This window comes from Sus scrofa, chromosome 2 (assembly GCF_054392235.1).
Source record: "Sus scrofa isolate SSC_HxYL_T2T_F1_AM1 chromosome 2, Sscrofa_HxYL_maternal_Yorkshire_Landrace_v2.0, whole genome shotgun sequence".
NCBI lineage: Eukaryota > Metazoa > Chordata > Mammalia > Artiodactyla > Suidae > Sus > Sus scrofa.
Window position 1 is genome coordinate 36,016,195 of NC_139384.1, and position 12,610 is coordinate 36,028,804.

Sequence of the window (12,610 nt, forward strand, 5' to 3'; positions counted from 1 at the left end):
GAAGAGTGGAGTCATTTGAAATTTAACTGAATGCTGGAGGCAAGCTCTACTTTTCAAGTCATCCAATTTAGGAGATCCGATTTCTGCAGAGGGAAGAAGACGGGGGAGGGAGGGGAGGAAAAACCAGATTCAGTGTCTTTAAATCCTTCTACCTTCAACCCACAACCTGCCACGCAAATTGAGCCAAGTCAGGGATTTTTTGTCTTGAACCACCACCACCACTACCACCTTGTCACTCACGCCCGATAAACACGCCCCTCTGGTCTCACTCTCGGCCAATGGCGGCTCCCCTCCCTGCATAGTAATAAGCTCGAGACCTCCCCCGGCCAATGGCGCTCCGGGAGAGGGGTTAGTTTTGCATGTACCTAAGTGATTTGCATAACCCAGTGGCTGGGGGCTTGGGAACCCGTGCGTGCAACCCTAGAAAGGAAAAAGGACGGGAGGAGATTGTGCCGCGGCCGCGAGAGAGCGAGAAACTGCCCGGGTGTTTGTGCGAGAGCCGGGCGGGGGCTGGGGCGAGGGGCCGGCATGGCTGAAGGCTGCGCTCCGCAACCTTGAAGAGCGGCTGCGGCGTGAGGCCTGGGACCGGGAGGCGGGTGCGATGGCAGAGCGCGGCCCCCGCAGCTGCGCCCGGCCGAGCCGGCTGGCCTGAGCCGCCGGAGGAGCGGGACTGCCTCTGCGCTTCCATGGAGCAGCGGGAAGGGAGAAACTCCGGAGCGCCGCGTCCCTTCGCTGCTGCCGCGGACTGTTGAAGGGGCCGAGCCCGCGCGACTGCGGAGAGCGCAGAGCCCCCGGCCCAGCCCGCAGGCCTGCCGCCCGGGGCGGCGGGGGGCGTCGGAGGGCGTCGGAGACGCGCCGAGCGAGCGGCGCCGCGGGAGAGGCCGACGCGGGAGGCGGCCGCAGCAATGCCGGGCCCGCTGGGGCTGCTCTGCTTCCTCGCCCTAGGGCTGCGCTGCTCGGCCGAGCCCAGCGGCGCGGCGCCCTCTCTCTGCTCGGCGCCCTGCAGCTGCGACGGCGACCGTCGGGTAGATTGCTCCGGGAAGGGGCTGACGGCCGTGCCCGAGGGGCTCAGCGCCTTCACCCAAGCGCTGTGAGTGCGGGCGGCTGGGACGCTGGGGAGGGGGTTCGGGGTGGGGGGGCGCCGGGGGCGGAGCCAGTGGCCGATCTCACCTCACCCTCCGGTGTCCGGAGGAGAGCGGGCGCCGTCACCTCCTTGGCACCCTCTCAGGCACCGCAGACATTCCAAGCTTTGCCAGCCCGGGTCCGAGACCCAAGTAGCTCTTCTCCCCATACTTGTCGAGTACGATCATCCCCACCCCCCGAGTGCATCTGGGGCCAAGGAGGAAGGAGGAATCTGGAAACGCTTGCCCCTGGCAGCCTTTTCACGCGACCTTCTCTTCTCACCGGGCCTCTCTGCTCAGCTGGCAAGAGCTTTGCAGGCGGCGGGGGTGAGGACGCCTAGAACTTGGCCCGAGTCTGAGACCGAGGCACGTTTCGTGGGAAGCACCTGGAGCCTCCTGGGTTCCAGCATGTGGGGAAAAGAAACACCTGTATGGTGGTCAGGGCGAATCACCTTGCCATTTGGTCCTGTCCAAGGAGAGCCACCTGCCTGGCACCTCTGTCCAGTTTCACTCTGGACTCACCAGCAAAGCTCAGGGTTCTGGAGCGCGCAGGAGAGCCGGGTGAAAACAAGGGAGACGGAGGGGAAATTGCAGGTTTCTCTGGGTGAAATACTCTTATCCAACAAGGCCTTTTAAAGAAGGAAGGCTGACCTGAAGTACAGGATGTTGGAAGAAAATGAAAGTCCCGGAGCATAAACTCTGCCCACCTCAAAAGGTAGACAGCAGTTTCCTGCAGTTCCTTAACTATAGGAACTTTTCTTTTGAGCTGCCTGAGGTTGGGAACGTCACTTAAATGGTCCTGACTTCCAAAACCCCTCTCCGCAAACAGCGACAGAGAGCTTTAGATACTTGCTTCAGAAAAAAGAATCTGAAATAGGTGTAGGACGTGGTGTTGGCACATGGCACCAACAGAGAAAGAATAATTAAGTCCAGGGTCTGGTGTATGCCCCTGTTCTCCCTTGTGTTGTGTGGCCAGATTAAATCAAGGGCATTGAAAGAAGTGTTTGAGAGAGGAAGGGATTCAGAGAGGCCTTGGGGTGAAGAGAATTTCCTTTTCCCTGGTAGCATCTGAGAGGTACCTTTTAGAATTAGGCAGTTGTAAAGAAGTAACAGACCCTGTGAAGAAATCCTTTTGGTGCAGGCCACAGCAGTTGCTGTTTCCAGGTGGGTGGTGGGCAGTTTTCTGCTTGTCCTCTGCCAATGGGGTTTTTGTTGTTGTCATTTTTTCAAATGTTGTGGCCAGTTGCTGTGGAACCTGTCTTTGGCCACCAGCACCCCCCACCCCCTCTTCCCCCCCCCTTGCCTCAGGTGTTAGTTATGTATTTGAAGTCATTTTCCTTCAGTATGGTGATATTTAACATTTCCACTGGAAAAACGTTAACTTTTCAGTGAATTTGCCCACAAAGGTATATTACATGGGAAATTTGCGTGGGAGTGGGGTGAAGTGAGGGAAAGAAGACTGGGTAGAGGGGATGGGACTTTTTTTTTTCCTCCAAGACCTCTTCAAACTTTTAGGGAATCCATGCAGGAGAGGTGCATTTCCCTGAAACCTCTTTCAAGCCTCTAAGAGAAAAGTGTAATTTTACTGTTTTGACCAGTTGTAAAGACCTTGTTTAGCAGATTCCTTGAATTTTAATGACTAGACTTGCCCTATAAGGAAAAGGGCTGTTTTACATTAGTACCTAAAAACCACTAAGAAATATCACATTTTTATGAGAGCACACCCTTTGCTATAGAGCATCAGACATCTTTCTTTAGAATTCATGAAAGGTAGTGAAATGCCGTGTTCTCAACGTTGAGCCTTACAAAAGCAACTGTTCATGGCCTGGGAAACAGAAAAGTAATTGGCACCAATCCAGATCAGATTGCCTAAACTGGCATCATCATAGCACTTTGGGCCGTGATGGTGGGCAAATGTGTTATATTCTCTTCTTCCCTTTGTGACCTATAGAGGAATTGTTCATCCTGATAACTCCTTATTTCATCTGAATCTTCTTCATTTCACCCTTGAAAGTATGTTATGTGACAGGCCCCTGTAAATGGCATTTCAAGGGCAGTGTATTTGCACTTTGGGAAACCACTGATCTCAAAAGTCTTATCTTATAGGACACCTGGGGATCACCCAAGATCTCTTTCCAAGTGCTTCTGACTTGGTGTCCCATCACAGCTTTAGTGAGCCATGGTTACACACCAAGGGACTAGATCCTTACCTGCCAAACTTTGATCCACCTAGTCCTAACTTCTAGAGCATGTACACCAAGGTCTGTTTAATTATACAGAAAACGACAGTCACAAAAATAGAAGTCAGAAAGATGAGACTGTATTTATTAATCAAAGTTCTTGTATTTTCGTGTCATTCCTCAGTGGTGTCCTACCTTCACCTCACCCAGGGGTGTATGCATCCCACGTTGGAGACTTGACAGAGCAGGGATTTTATTTGACTCAATCTGGAGTCCGCAGAACCCGATGCATAGGAAGCACTTTAAAATGTTGCAGTGAATAAATAAGGACTTCAGGCCACACCGAGGGGCAGAATCAGGGCTTGGAATTCAGACCTCATTCCCACGCAGGATTGCCAAACTCAGCATTCTCAGCATTTAGCCTTTTGTCCAGATCTGAGAAGGCCCCAGAGAGAGGATACCTGCTTCTTCTCCTTTAGGCTCGTTGGAACTTGTTCAGTCTAACAGTGTCTATTTCCTGCTGAAAGCTGCTTTATCCGAGTCTGGGGGCAGAGTCAGATGTAATCCTCAGTATTGTTGCTGGGATTCCTGTATTCACACCATTTGCTGCACCTGTAGTGATTATTTATATTTTGCAACAGTAGTTCCTGCTCCTGTGTCCCAATGCACTGGCTTATCACAATTCACCCTGAGGTGTTTTAAAGGAAGTGCTCTGACTAGTATTAAAATTCCAAAGTGTATTTTTAATCAAAAGGATTAAAAGTTATTCTTCTCTTAGAGCTAATGAGGCCCTTTTTAATCACCTGTGATATAAGCTTCTTGATTGGGAGAGAAAGATGAAGTCATAATGGTGGTGGGGAGAAGACTGAATGTGTGTCCTCCAGTTTGTGTGTTACTGCCACAAAATTTAAGACCTGTAGACTGGGAGCATAAATTTCCACATCCTAGCTTGTGTATGGTGCTTAGTTGTTTTGTTTTGGTTTTTTTTGGTCGCCCTCGTGGCCTATGGAAGTTCCCAGGCCAGGGATTAAATCCCAGCCTCAGCTGCAACCTACACCACAGCTGTGGCAATGCTGGATCCTTAACCCACTGCACTGGGCTGGAGATTGAACCTGAGGTGTTGCAGAGATAGTGCTGGATCCTTAACCTGCTGCACCACAAGGGAAGCTCCGATAGTGCATAGTTTTAGGGTAGGCTCTTTCTGTGGCTTTGTGGAGAGGGTGGTGGATCTGAGCCCTTGATCGTAGTCCTAACCATGACACTAAGTAATTACGTGGCCTTGGGTGAGTCATTGTACCTTTTTTTTTTTTTTTTTTTTTTTTTTGCTCGACAGTTTCTTCATTTGAAAAATATGAAGTCCTTGGATTTTCTAGATTATATTTAAGGCTGCTTGCAGCTTCCAGACATTCTATGATTTTATAATTCTTACACAGTTTTAGTATGGCAAGGTGACCCTATATAGTATAGTGTTCAGCCACTCTCATGAGAAGATCCCAAAAGGAGCTGAATATCCTTCTAGCTGAAGTTGCACAAGCCTATTTATTGCCACTCACTTGGAGGAGGAGTTCTTTGTGTTTTCGAAGTGTGTGTTAGGAAATTTGCCATGGAGACTTGTTACAGAATGCATGACTAGCTAAAGCGCTTTGCTGGGGTAGAATAGGCCGGCTTGTTTCCTGTTGGTATGGCTTCACACTTGGAAAAGAAAATCACTCTGTTTCAGTAATTTGGATACTGTACAAAAAGTTACTCAACGCCCTCACTTCCATATAATTAGTCATAATCTCTGCAGCCTTCACAGTAAGCGTATCCTGTCCACGGGCAGGTTATCAAGCTTTACATATAGAATTGATGGTTACCTGAGGGGCTTTGAAGCATTTTTAAAAATAATCGGTTGCTTTTCCTTCTTTGAGAAGCATCATCTCAGACTCTTCCCTAAGGTGTACTTTTTTTTTCCTCGAGACCCCAAGCACCTTTCTTTTATTAGTATTATTTGAAAGTATTTTCTTATATTTTCTCCAATGTCAGTTGTATTTCCTGGCAGGTCAGTAATCAGTGGCTAAATATTTGTACCTTTTTTGATGGTCAAAATTTTTAAAATTAATTTTAAAAAAGGAAAGTATAGTTGATTTACAATGTGCCAATTTCTGCTATACAGCAAAGTGTTGGTGGTCAAGTTTTGGGTTTTTTTTTTTCCTTTTGGCCACTCCCATGGCGTACAGAAGTTCCTAGGCCAGGGATCGAGCCCCAGCTACGTCAGTGACCTGAGCTCTAACAGTGACAACACCAGATCTTTAACTACTAAGCCACCAGGGAACACCTGAGTTTTGATATTTTGATGTCTGAATTATGGTCTGAAAATTTCAGTGTTAGCTTATTCTGTGTCTTTCTAGAAATGTATTACATACAAATGAACTTTGTTCTAAACAAGGCCAAGTTAATTCATTTATTGTCCAAACTAGGGAATTGATGGGTTCTTTTTAGTTTTTTCTTTTCTTTTCTTTTCTTTTTTGGCTGCCCCTCAGCATATGGAGCCCATGGGCCAGGGGTCAGATCTGAGCCACAGCCTCGAACCAAGCTGCAGCTGTGGCAACGCCAGATCCTTAACCCACTGTTTTGGGCCGGGGATCAAACCCACACCCCAGCTCTCCCAAGACACTGCTGATCCCGTTGTGCCACATTGGGAGCTCCTGGGTTTTCTTTCAGTGCAAGAGAGGAAAGAGCATTCTGCTGGGAATATGGATTGCTGGTTTCCAGATCTGTCAATAAATCACACAAGTGAACTTGAGGTGGCAACATACTTACCCCTTTAGAGCCTTGGATTCTTCACCTGAGAACGAGGAAGTAAACAGCTTTTACTGCCAAGAGTTTTCTTTCTATGTCATGTGATGTTTGTTTTTTTTTAATACATTTGTCCAATCTTCTCTGTTGTGTTAAGTGAAGTCCTAGGTGTCTCCAGCCTGAAACCTCTCTCCCCCACCCAGGAGACTTCTCCAGTTGTCCAACTGGACTGGAATGCATTGTTGAATGAGGAACACACTGTCTCACAAGGCAACAATGCTCTGGGTGTGGTCTGAGCCTCTCTCATCCCGGGTTCCTGAAGGCTTGCGGTAAACACTCATAGTTTATGATTTTCAGTCGAACTAAATGCTAACGACAGTCACCGTATCACAGGCATTTAATGTCCAGGCCCTTGGCACTTACCATTAGAATTGTAAGGTAACATCTGACAACTTAAATCTCTCAGGGAAGATCAAAGTTCTATACTAGTAGGTGGATCCAGGCAAGTTTGGGCATTTTCTTGGCCTTTGTCAATTTATCTTTCAAATTCTTATTTTAGTCATCTTTTTAGTAGTGGAAAGCATGGACACACTACAAGTTTGGGTTTTGGTCTTTGGTTTCCTTGGTTGTGCCTGTCCTTTTTCTTATAAAGAAATGATGGCTATTGGACCAGATGTTGACTAATGTCTCACTGCTTTGAGTTTCTCTGAATCTGTGTAGAACATCAAGCAAATAAAGTTGCAGAAATACTTTAGTGACTCACTGATATTTTTTCTAAGACTGTCTCTCACTTTTTCTTTATAAAAAAGATAAATTTCCATAAAAGCACAGTATTTACAGGTATACCTGGGTTAAAAGTTACACCCTGCCCAATGTGCCTATCACTCTGAAGAATGTAACTAATGTAACTTGATGAGACAGCTTTGCTCTTTTAATTTTTTTAAACTGGAGATCAAGGTTTTGGCTTTAGAAATGTGTTATCCAGGTTGCTCTTTAATTGCCTCCTGCAACCTCCAAGTTGTTGGCAGTGCCAAAAGCTTAAACTATAAATGAAAGAATGTGGATACCTTTCGTCCCCCCAACTTCGTTCAGTCAAGCGTAGTTTTTCAAAAGCTTCATTGAGGATAATAAAATGTTCCCGTTTTAAATTCTGTCAGTTAAGGAAAAAAAATCTAGGGTACTTAGCAAATCAGTACTCTTATACAATGGCTAATTTGTCTGCCTTTTTGGACATTTCTTTTGCATCTTTAAACACTTGATGAGCAAACTCTAGGCCAGGTATTGGCTCTATTGTCTAAAAATTGGGTGAGTTCAAAATTGAGTGTATATATGCTTTTATAGTTCATATACATTTAGTAACATCTCAACTTTCTCAAGTAGTGACTTGAGCAAGTTACCTCTCAGATACCTTTAGATGGCAAGATGTAATTATCTAGTAATCTATTCTGGATTCACATACTCATAGACAAATATTTAATATTAAACTTTATATATGACATCTATTTTAAGCAAGTTTCTTAAAGTGAACAGAAGTATTCTATGTCATGTACAGACAATTAAAACTCTTGAATGGGTGGTTTTTTTTATTTTTCAAAACATGTTTTGATATCATTACATATTTTAATTGTCAAAAAAGCATGCTAGCCAGGTCATCCCCTCCCCTTTACACACTCTGCCCCACTGCAGTAAGTCTACAGCAAGATTTGGCATTTTGCATCTCTGATTTTGTTTTATTTTATTTTTGTTTTGGCTGTGCCCATGGCATGTAGAAGTTCTGAGGCCAGGTATCAAACCTGCACCAGAGCAACAACCCACTGCAGCAGTGTCATAACTCAAGATCCTTAACCTGCTGAGCCACCAGGGAACTCCCTGCATCTCTTATTTTAGATGCAAGTGATTGGGGTTCAGGAATGCCCATCTAATAGTCTAGACTTTGGAAATGAACATTAAAAAAAGTAGTTCTCTTAGCCTTTCTGTACTGTAAGATCTTGTGGGGAAAGCATTGAACACCTCCCCATGGGCCCATAAGACTATGAGTCTATCCACATAAGGAAATGTAAACCATAGATATTTTGGGAGGCAGTTGGGCCAAGACTGGGTATACGTTTAGATCCCAGGCTGGTCTGTTGTCTGTGTTAGTGAGAAAATATGTGGGGGAAGCGTATTTAATATATTACTGGATATTTAATGACCTTTTATCCTTCCTACTTCATTTGTATCTAAATATTGGAGTCAAGAGAAGTAAGATGTTAGGTAAGCCCATTAAGCTAGGTTTTTCTCCCTCTTTTTTTTTTTTTTTTTTTTGTCTTTTTGTCTTTTTAGGGTCGCACTTGCAGCATATGGAGGTTCCCAGGCTAAGGGTTGAATTGGAGCTACAAATGCTGACCTACAGCACAGCCACAGCAACATGGGATCCAAGCCGCATCTGCAACCTACACCACAGCTCACGATAACGCTGGATCCTTAACCCACTGAGTGAGGCCAGGGATCGAACTTGCAACCTCATGGTTCCTGGTTGGGTTCGTTAACCACTGAGCCACGACAGGAACTCCTTTCCCTCTTATTTTTATACTAGGAGAATGTAGCCTTTTTTTTTTTTTTTTTTAACAACATTTTAAATAAAACTTGTTTGGAATAATTTAATTCCACTGAGAGAATGAAAATCTCAATGCACACTGGTAACAGAATAATTTTGCTCTTTGAATCATATTTGAGAACCTGGTATCCAGAAAAATCATGAGTTAGATATCCATCCTCAATCCCCACCCCCCACCTAGTTCCTGTCTAAAGTTTTCTGTGGGGAAGTTTTCCCTTCCAAGTAGATCTTTGGCAGGGAGAGGGTGCTTTTTCCTTGGCGCTGTGGGAGGCAAGGCTAGGCCTGTGTCTAGGGTTGCTTGGGGTCCCACTTGTTCACTACCACCCACCTCACCCCACACTGGGCTCTAAGTACCTGCTGGACCTCTCAGTATAAGCCACAGGGTGACTGTGACTTAGTGCAAGTGGTGACATCAGAACTTCCCTAAAGATCTTGAGTAGAGCTGTTTTCCTAGGAAGGTAGATAGACAGACATGAGAAGTCTCACCCTCTCCTTGTTTGGAAGTGCAAGGTAGGAGGTGTGCTTCCAAGTTGACCTTCTCTCAAGTTCTGGGGCCTGGGCTCTGATGTTGACTTCCGGTTTCTCCCATTTTCCTGCAGGGTGGGCTTCATGCTCAGTGGCCCTTAGAGAAACAATACAGATCTCACGAGAAGGGCTTGGCCAACTAGATTTTCTCAGGAGAGAGGAGGCCCGTCCCTGGTTGCCTCTCTGTTCTAGATCGTCACCCTTCCTCTGTCTGGAAGCCATCTCTGCTTTCCTGCCTGAGAATCTCCAGAGAATCAGTACTGTTCCCTCTGTTGAGTACCCTATACCTTGAGAACTCTGTTCTAAAGGCTAGCAGCTCTTATGGAGGTAGGGTTGGGGAGAGAAAGCACATAATGTTGATTAACCTTTAGGTTTTTTAACGTTCCTGAGGACTGTTCATGGGCTCTTCTGTTTTAGGCGCTAAATCCAGTTTTGGCATTTTCTGAATCAGACCATCGCCCCTTGGTTCCTCGTTGGGCCCCTCCTTATCTCAGATGGAGCATGCTCAGAATTCTCATATCATTTGATCAGATTTAAGAAAGGAATAAGCAATGAATTTAATATTTTAGTATCATGTTTTGAAAGATGACACATGTATCTCGTGAGATCTGTATTGTTTCACCGATATTTAGCAGTTTATCATAATCCCAGCTTTCATCCATTCTCTGCTACTACTGGTTCATTTGGTTGATGAGTGGAGTTTGTTTTAAAATCATAATATTTTCTTTGTAGCAAAATATTTTTCTTGCTGACCTTCTGTTCTCTCCAAGGTCATTTCAAGTCCATAGTCATGCTTTTCATGTCACTATTTACTCTCCAGTATTCTTTTTACAGGCCTGTTTTTATGAACAGACCTTCAAAATGGTTTTGTTTGGGAGTTCCCATTGTGGCTCAGTGGTAACAAACCCAACTGGGATCCATGAAGATGCAGGTTCCATCCCTGGCCTCACTCAGTGGACCAAGGATCTGGTGTTGCTGTGAGCTGCTGCATAGGTTGCAGAGACAGCTCAGATCCCACGTAGCTGTGGCAATGGTGTAGCCTGGCAGCTGCAGCTCCGATTCAGCCTCTCATTTGGGAACTTCCATATGCCAGGTTCCTCGCCTGTTGGAGACCTGCAGAGTGAGCCCAGTGCTAATGGAAAAAAAGTTTTCTCATCTGGTAGTGTCATCATGCAGAAAATCTTAAAGATCCTGGTGGAGAACGACTAGTGCAGGGTAGTGCATCTGAGGCTTGCAGAAGTTTCCGAACTAGGGATCAAACTGGCACTGCTGCAGTGACCTGAGCCACAGCAGTGATAATGGCAAATCCTTAACCGCTAGGCCACCAGGGAACTCCAAGATCCCTTCTTAGAGGTGGAGCTATTCCCTCTCTAACAAGAAAGCCTAACAGTGGGGAGTTACCGTTTCTCTAGAGGAGAGCGTGCAGAGGAAATCCTGTTGTCTTGCCTTGGTGTCTGATTGGGCCCTGCTTTTTTGAGAGGGCTGCTCAGGTCAAAAGATGGTCTCCTCATAGGGAAATGAAGTGTTTCTCCTCATAGCAAATGGGCAGGTGACCTTAGACAGTCTCAGTGTGGTCTTTAGAGACTGATTTTCTACTTCCAGTCTTTGGAACACTGAGGATGTTTGAGACAATGCTTAACTCCTTAAGGAGCCTCATGCTAATGAGTGCCTGGCAAAGTTTCTTATCACTCTCCATATTGGGGATGGATAAGATTTATTCAGGATGGACAATTTAGCTGAGTGCTTATTTCTTCACATCACTTTGTTTCTAGCAATATGCAGATTAGGGGAAAACTTTTTTTTTTTTTTTTTTTTTTGTCTTTTTGCCTATTCTAGAGCCTCTCCTGCTGCATATGGAGGTTCCCAGGCTAGGGGTCTAATCAGAGCTATAGCCATTGGCCTACGCCAGAGCCACACCAATGCCAGATCTGAGCTGTGTCTGCAACCTACACCACAGCTCACAGCAACGTTGGATCCTTAACCCACTGAGCAAGGCCAGGGATCGAACCCGCAACTTCATGGTTCCTAGTCGGATTCGTTAACCACTGAGCCACGACGGGAACTCCGGGGAAAACTTTTTCTTTTAAGAAACTTGAAAATGGGATTTCCCATTGTGGTTCAATGGAAACGAATCTGACTAGCATCCATGAGGATGCAGGTTCCATCCCTGGCCTCGCCCAGTGGGTTAAGGATCTGGCGTTGCCTTGAGCTGTGGTGTAGGTGAGCAGCTGTAGCTCTGATTCCACCCCTAGCCTGGAAACTTCCATATGCAACAGGTGAGGCCCTAAAAAGACAAAAACAAAAAACAAAATAAAACAAAAAAAACCTTTGAAAATGATACTTGGTTATTGAATATCTGTGTATTTTTCATATGTGGGATCAAAGCTTGTGTTTTGTAAAGAAAACTTATTATCCTAGAAGTCGTTTTAGAACTACAATCCTTTCTTTAAAATCTTTCATATTTCTCAAAAGTTATATGACCTTCTTGTTAAGCACAGTTAAGTCTTTCTCAGAAACTTTAAAAACTTCTCTGGGTTTTGATTCAGATCTGATTTGAAAATGAATAATAAAGCCAGAGTAGCAGCTAACAGATGCAGGAGTGCTCACCGCCTGTTTAGATTGGCCGAGTGTTTCAAATACAGTTGTGCATTTTCTACCCTGTGTCTCTTTCTTTAAAAAAAAAAAATGTTTGAGATGTTTTTCCCATTACCATCTTGACATCTGCCTGGTTACACATGAATAGCTTGACCCAGTCCCTCAGCAGGGAGACTACCATGGCCTTGCTTTCAATAGCCATGTCACTGACAAAGAAAACATATGGAATATCTCATTCCTGCCCTTTGCAAACAGTCTGGGGCTGTGAGGGCATGCAGCAGAAGGCTTCATCCTTCATGGTAGGTTGGCAAGTTTGTGTGCTAACCACAGGCTCTGCTATTAGCCATCACACTGTGTTTTCCAAAGCTCAGTGGAAAGGAAATCTCATGTTTTGGATAAATCAGTTCCTACTATCAGTTTGAATTAAGTTTGAATGACCTGCTTCCATGGTGGGGTTTCCTACTTCATCAAATATTTCACCGAAACAAATGTGTGTGTGCATGTGCCTGTGTGTGTGTGTGTGTGTGTGTGTGTGTGTGTGTGTGTGTGTGAATGTGTGTGTGAGAGAGAGAGAGAGAGAGCGCGCGAGCAAGCATGCATGCACCCAGGATGTTCAAGGCTGTTCTCCCAGGTTTGATAAGCGGTGTGTGTTTGACGGATACACAAGTTGGGAAGGAGGATGTTTGATTCCTGCTAGAATATGCCTTGAGGAATGTCTGCCTTTATGTTTTTCAGTCTGCAGAAGGAGGTCAATTGATCATTCTCACGTCAGCCATGCCCTGCCACACTGACCTTTAAGGTTTCTGTTGCATAGT

At 45.4% G+C, this 12,610-nt stretch overlaps 1 protein-coding gene across 2 annotated transcripts in view; it reads left to right on the forward strand.

The window, feature by feature from the left end:
• The first annotated feature begins 378 nt into the window (after positions 1-378).
• Positions 379-12,610, forward strand: part of LGR4 (leucine rich repeat containing G protein-coupled receptor 4) — a 107,066-nt gene continuing 94,834 nt past the window's right edge. The window contains exon 1 of one of the 2 annotated variants that reach the window (XM_021083233.2): positions 379-1,090. In XM_021083233.2, coding sequence (XP_020938892.1) covers positions 906-1,090 — 185 coding nt within the window. In that variant the 5' untranslated portion in view covers positions 379-905. The remainder of the gene's footprint in view (positions 1,091-12,610) is intronic. The other variant, XM_085011616.1, reaches the window with a different exon arrangement.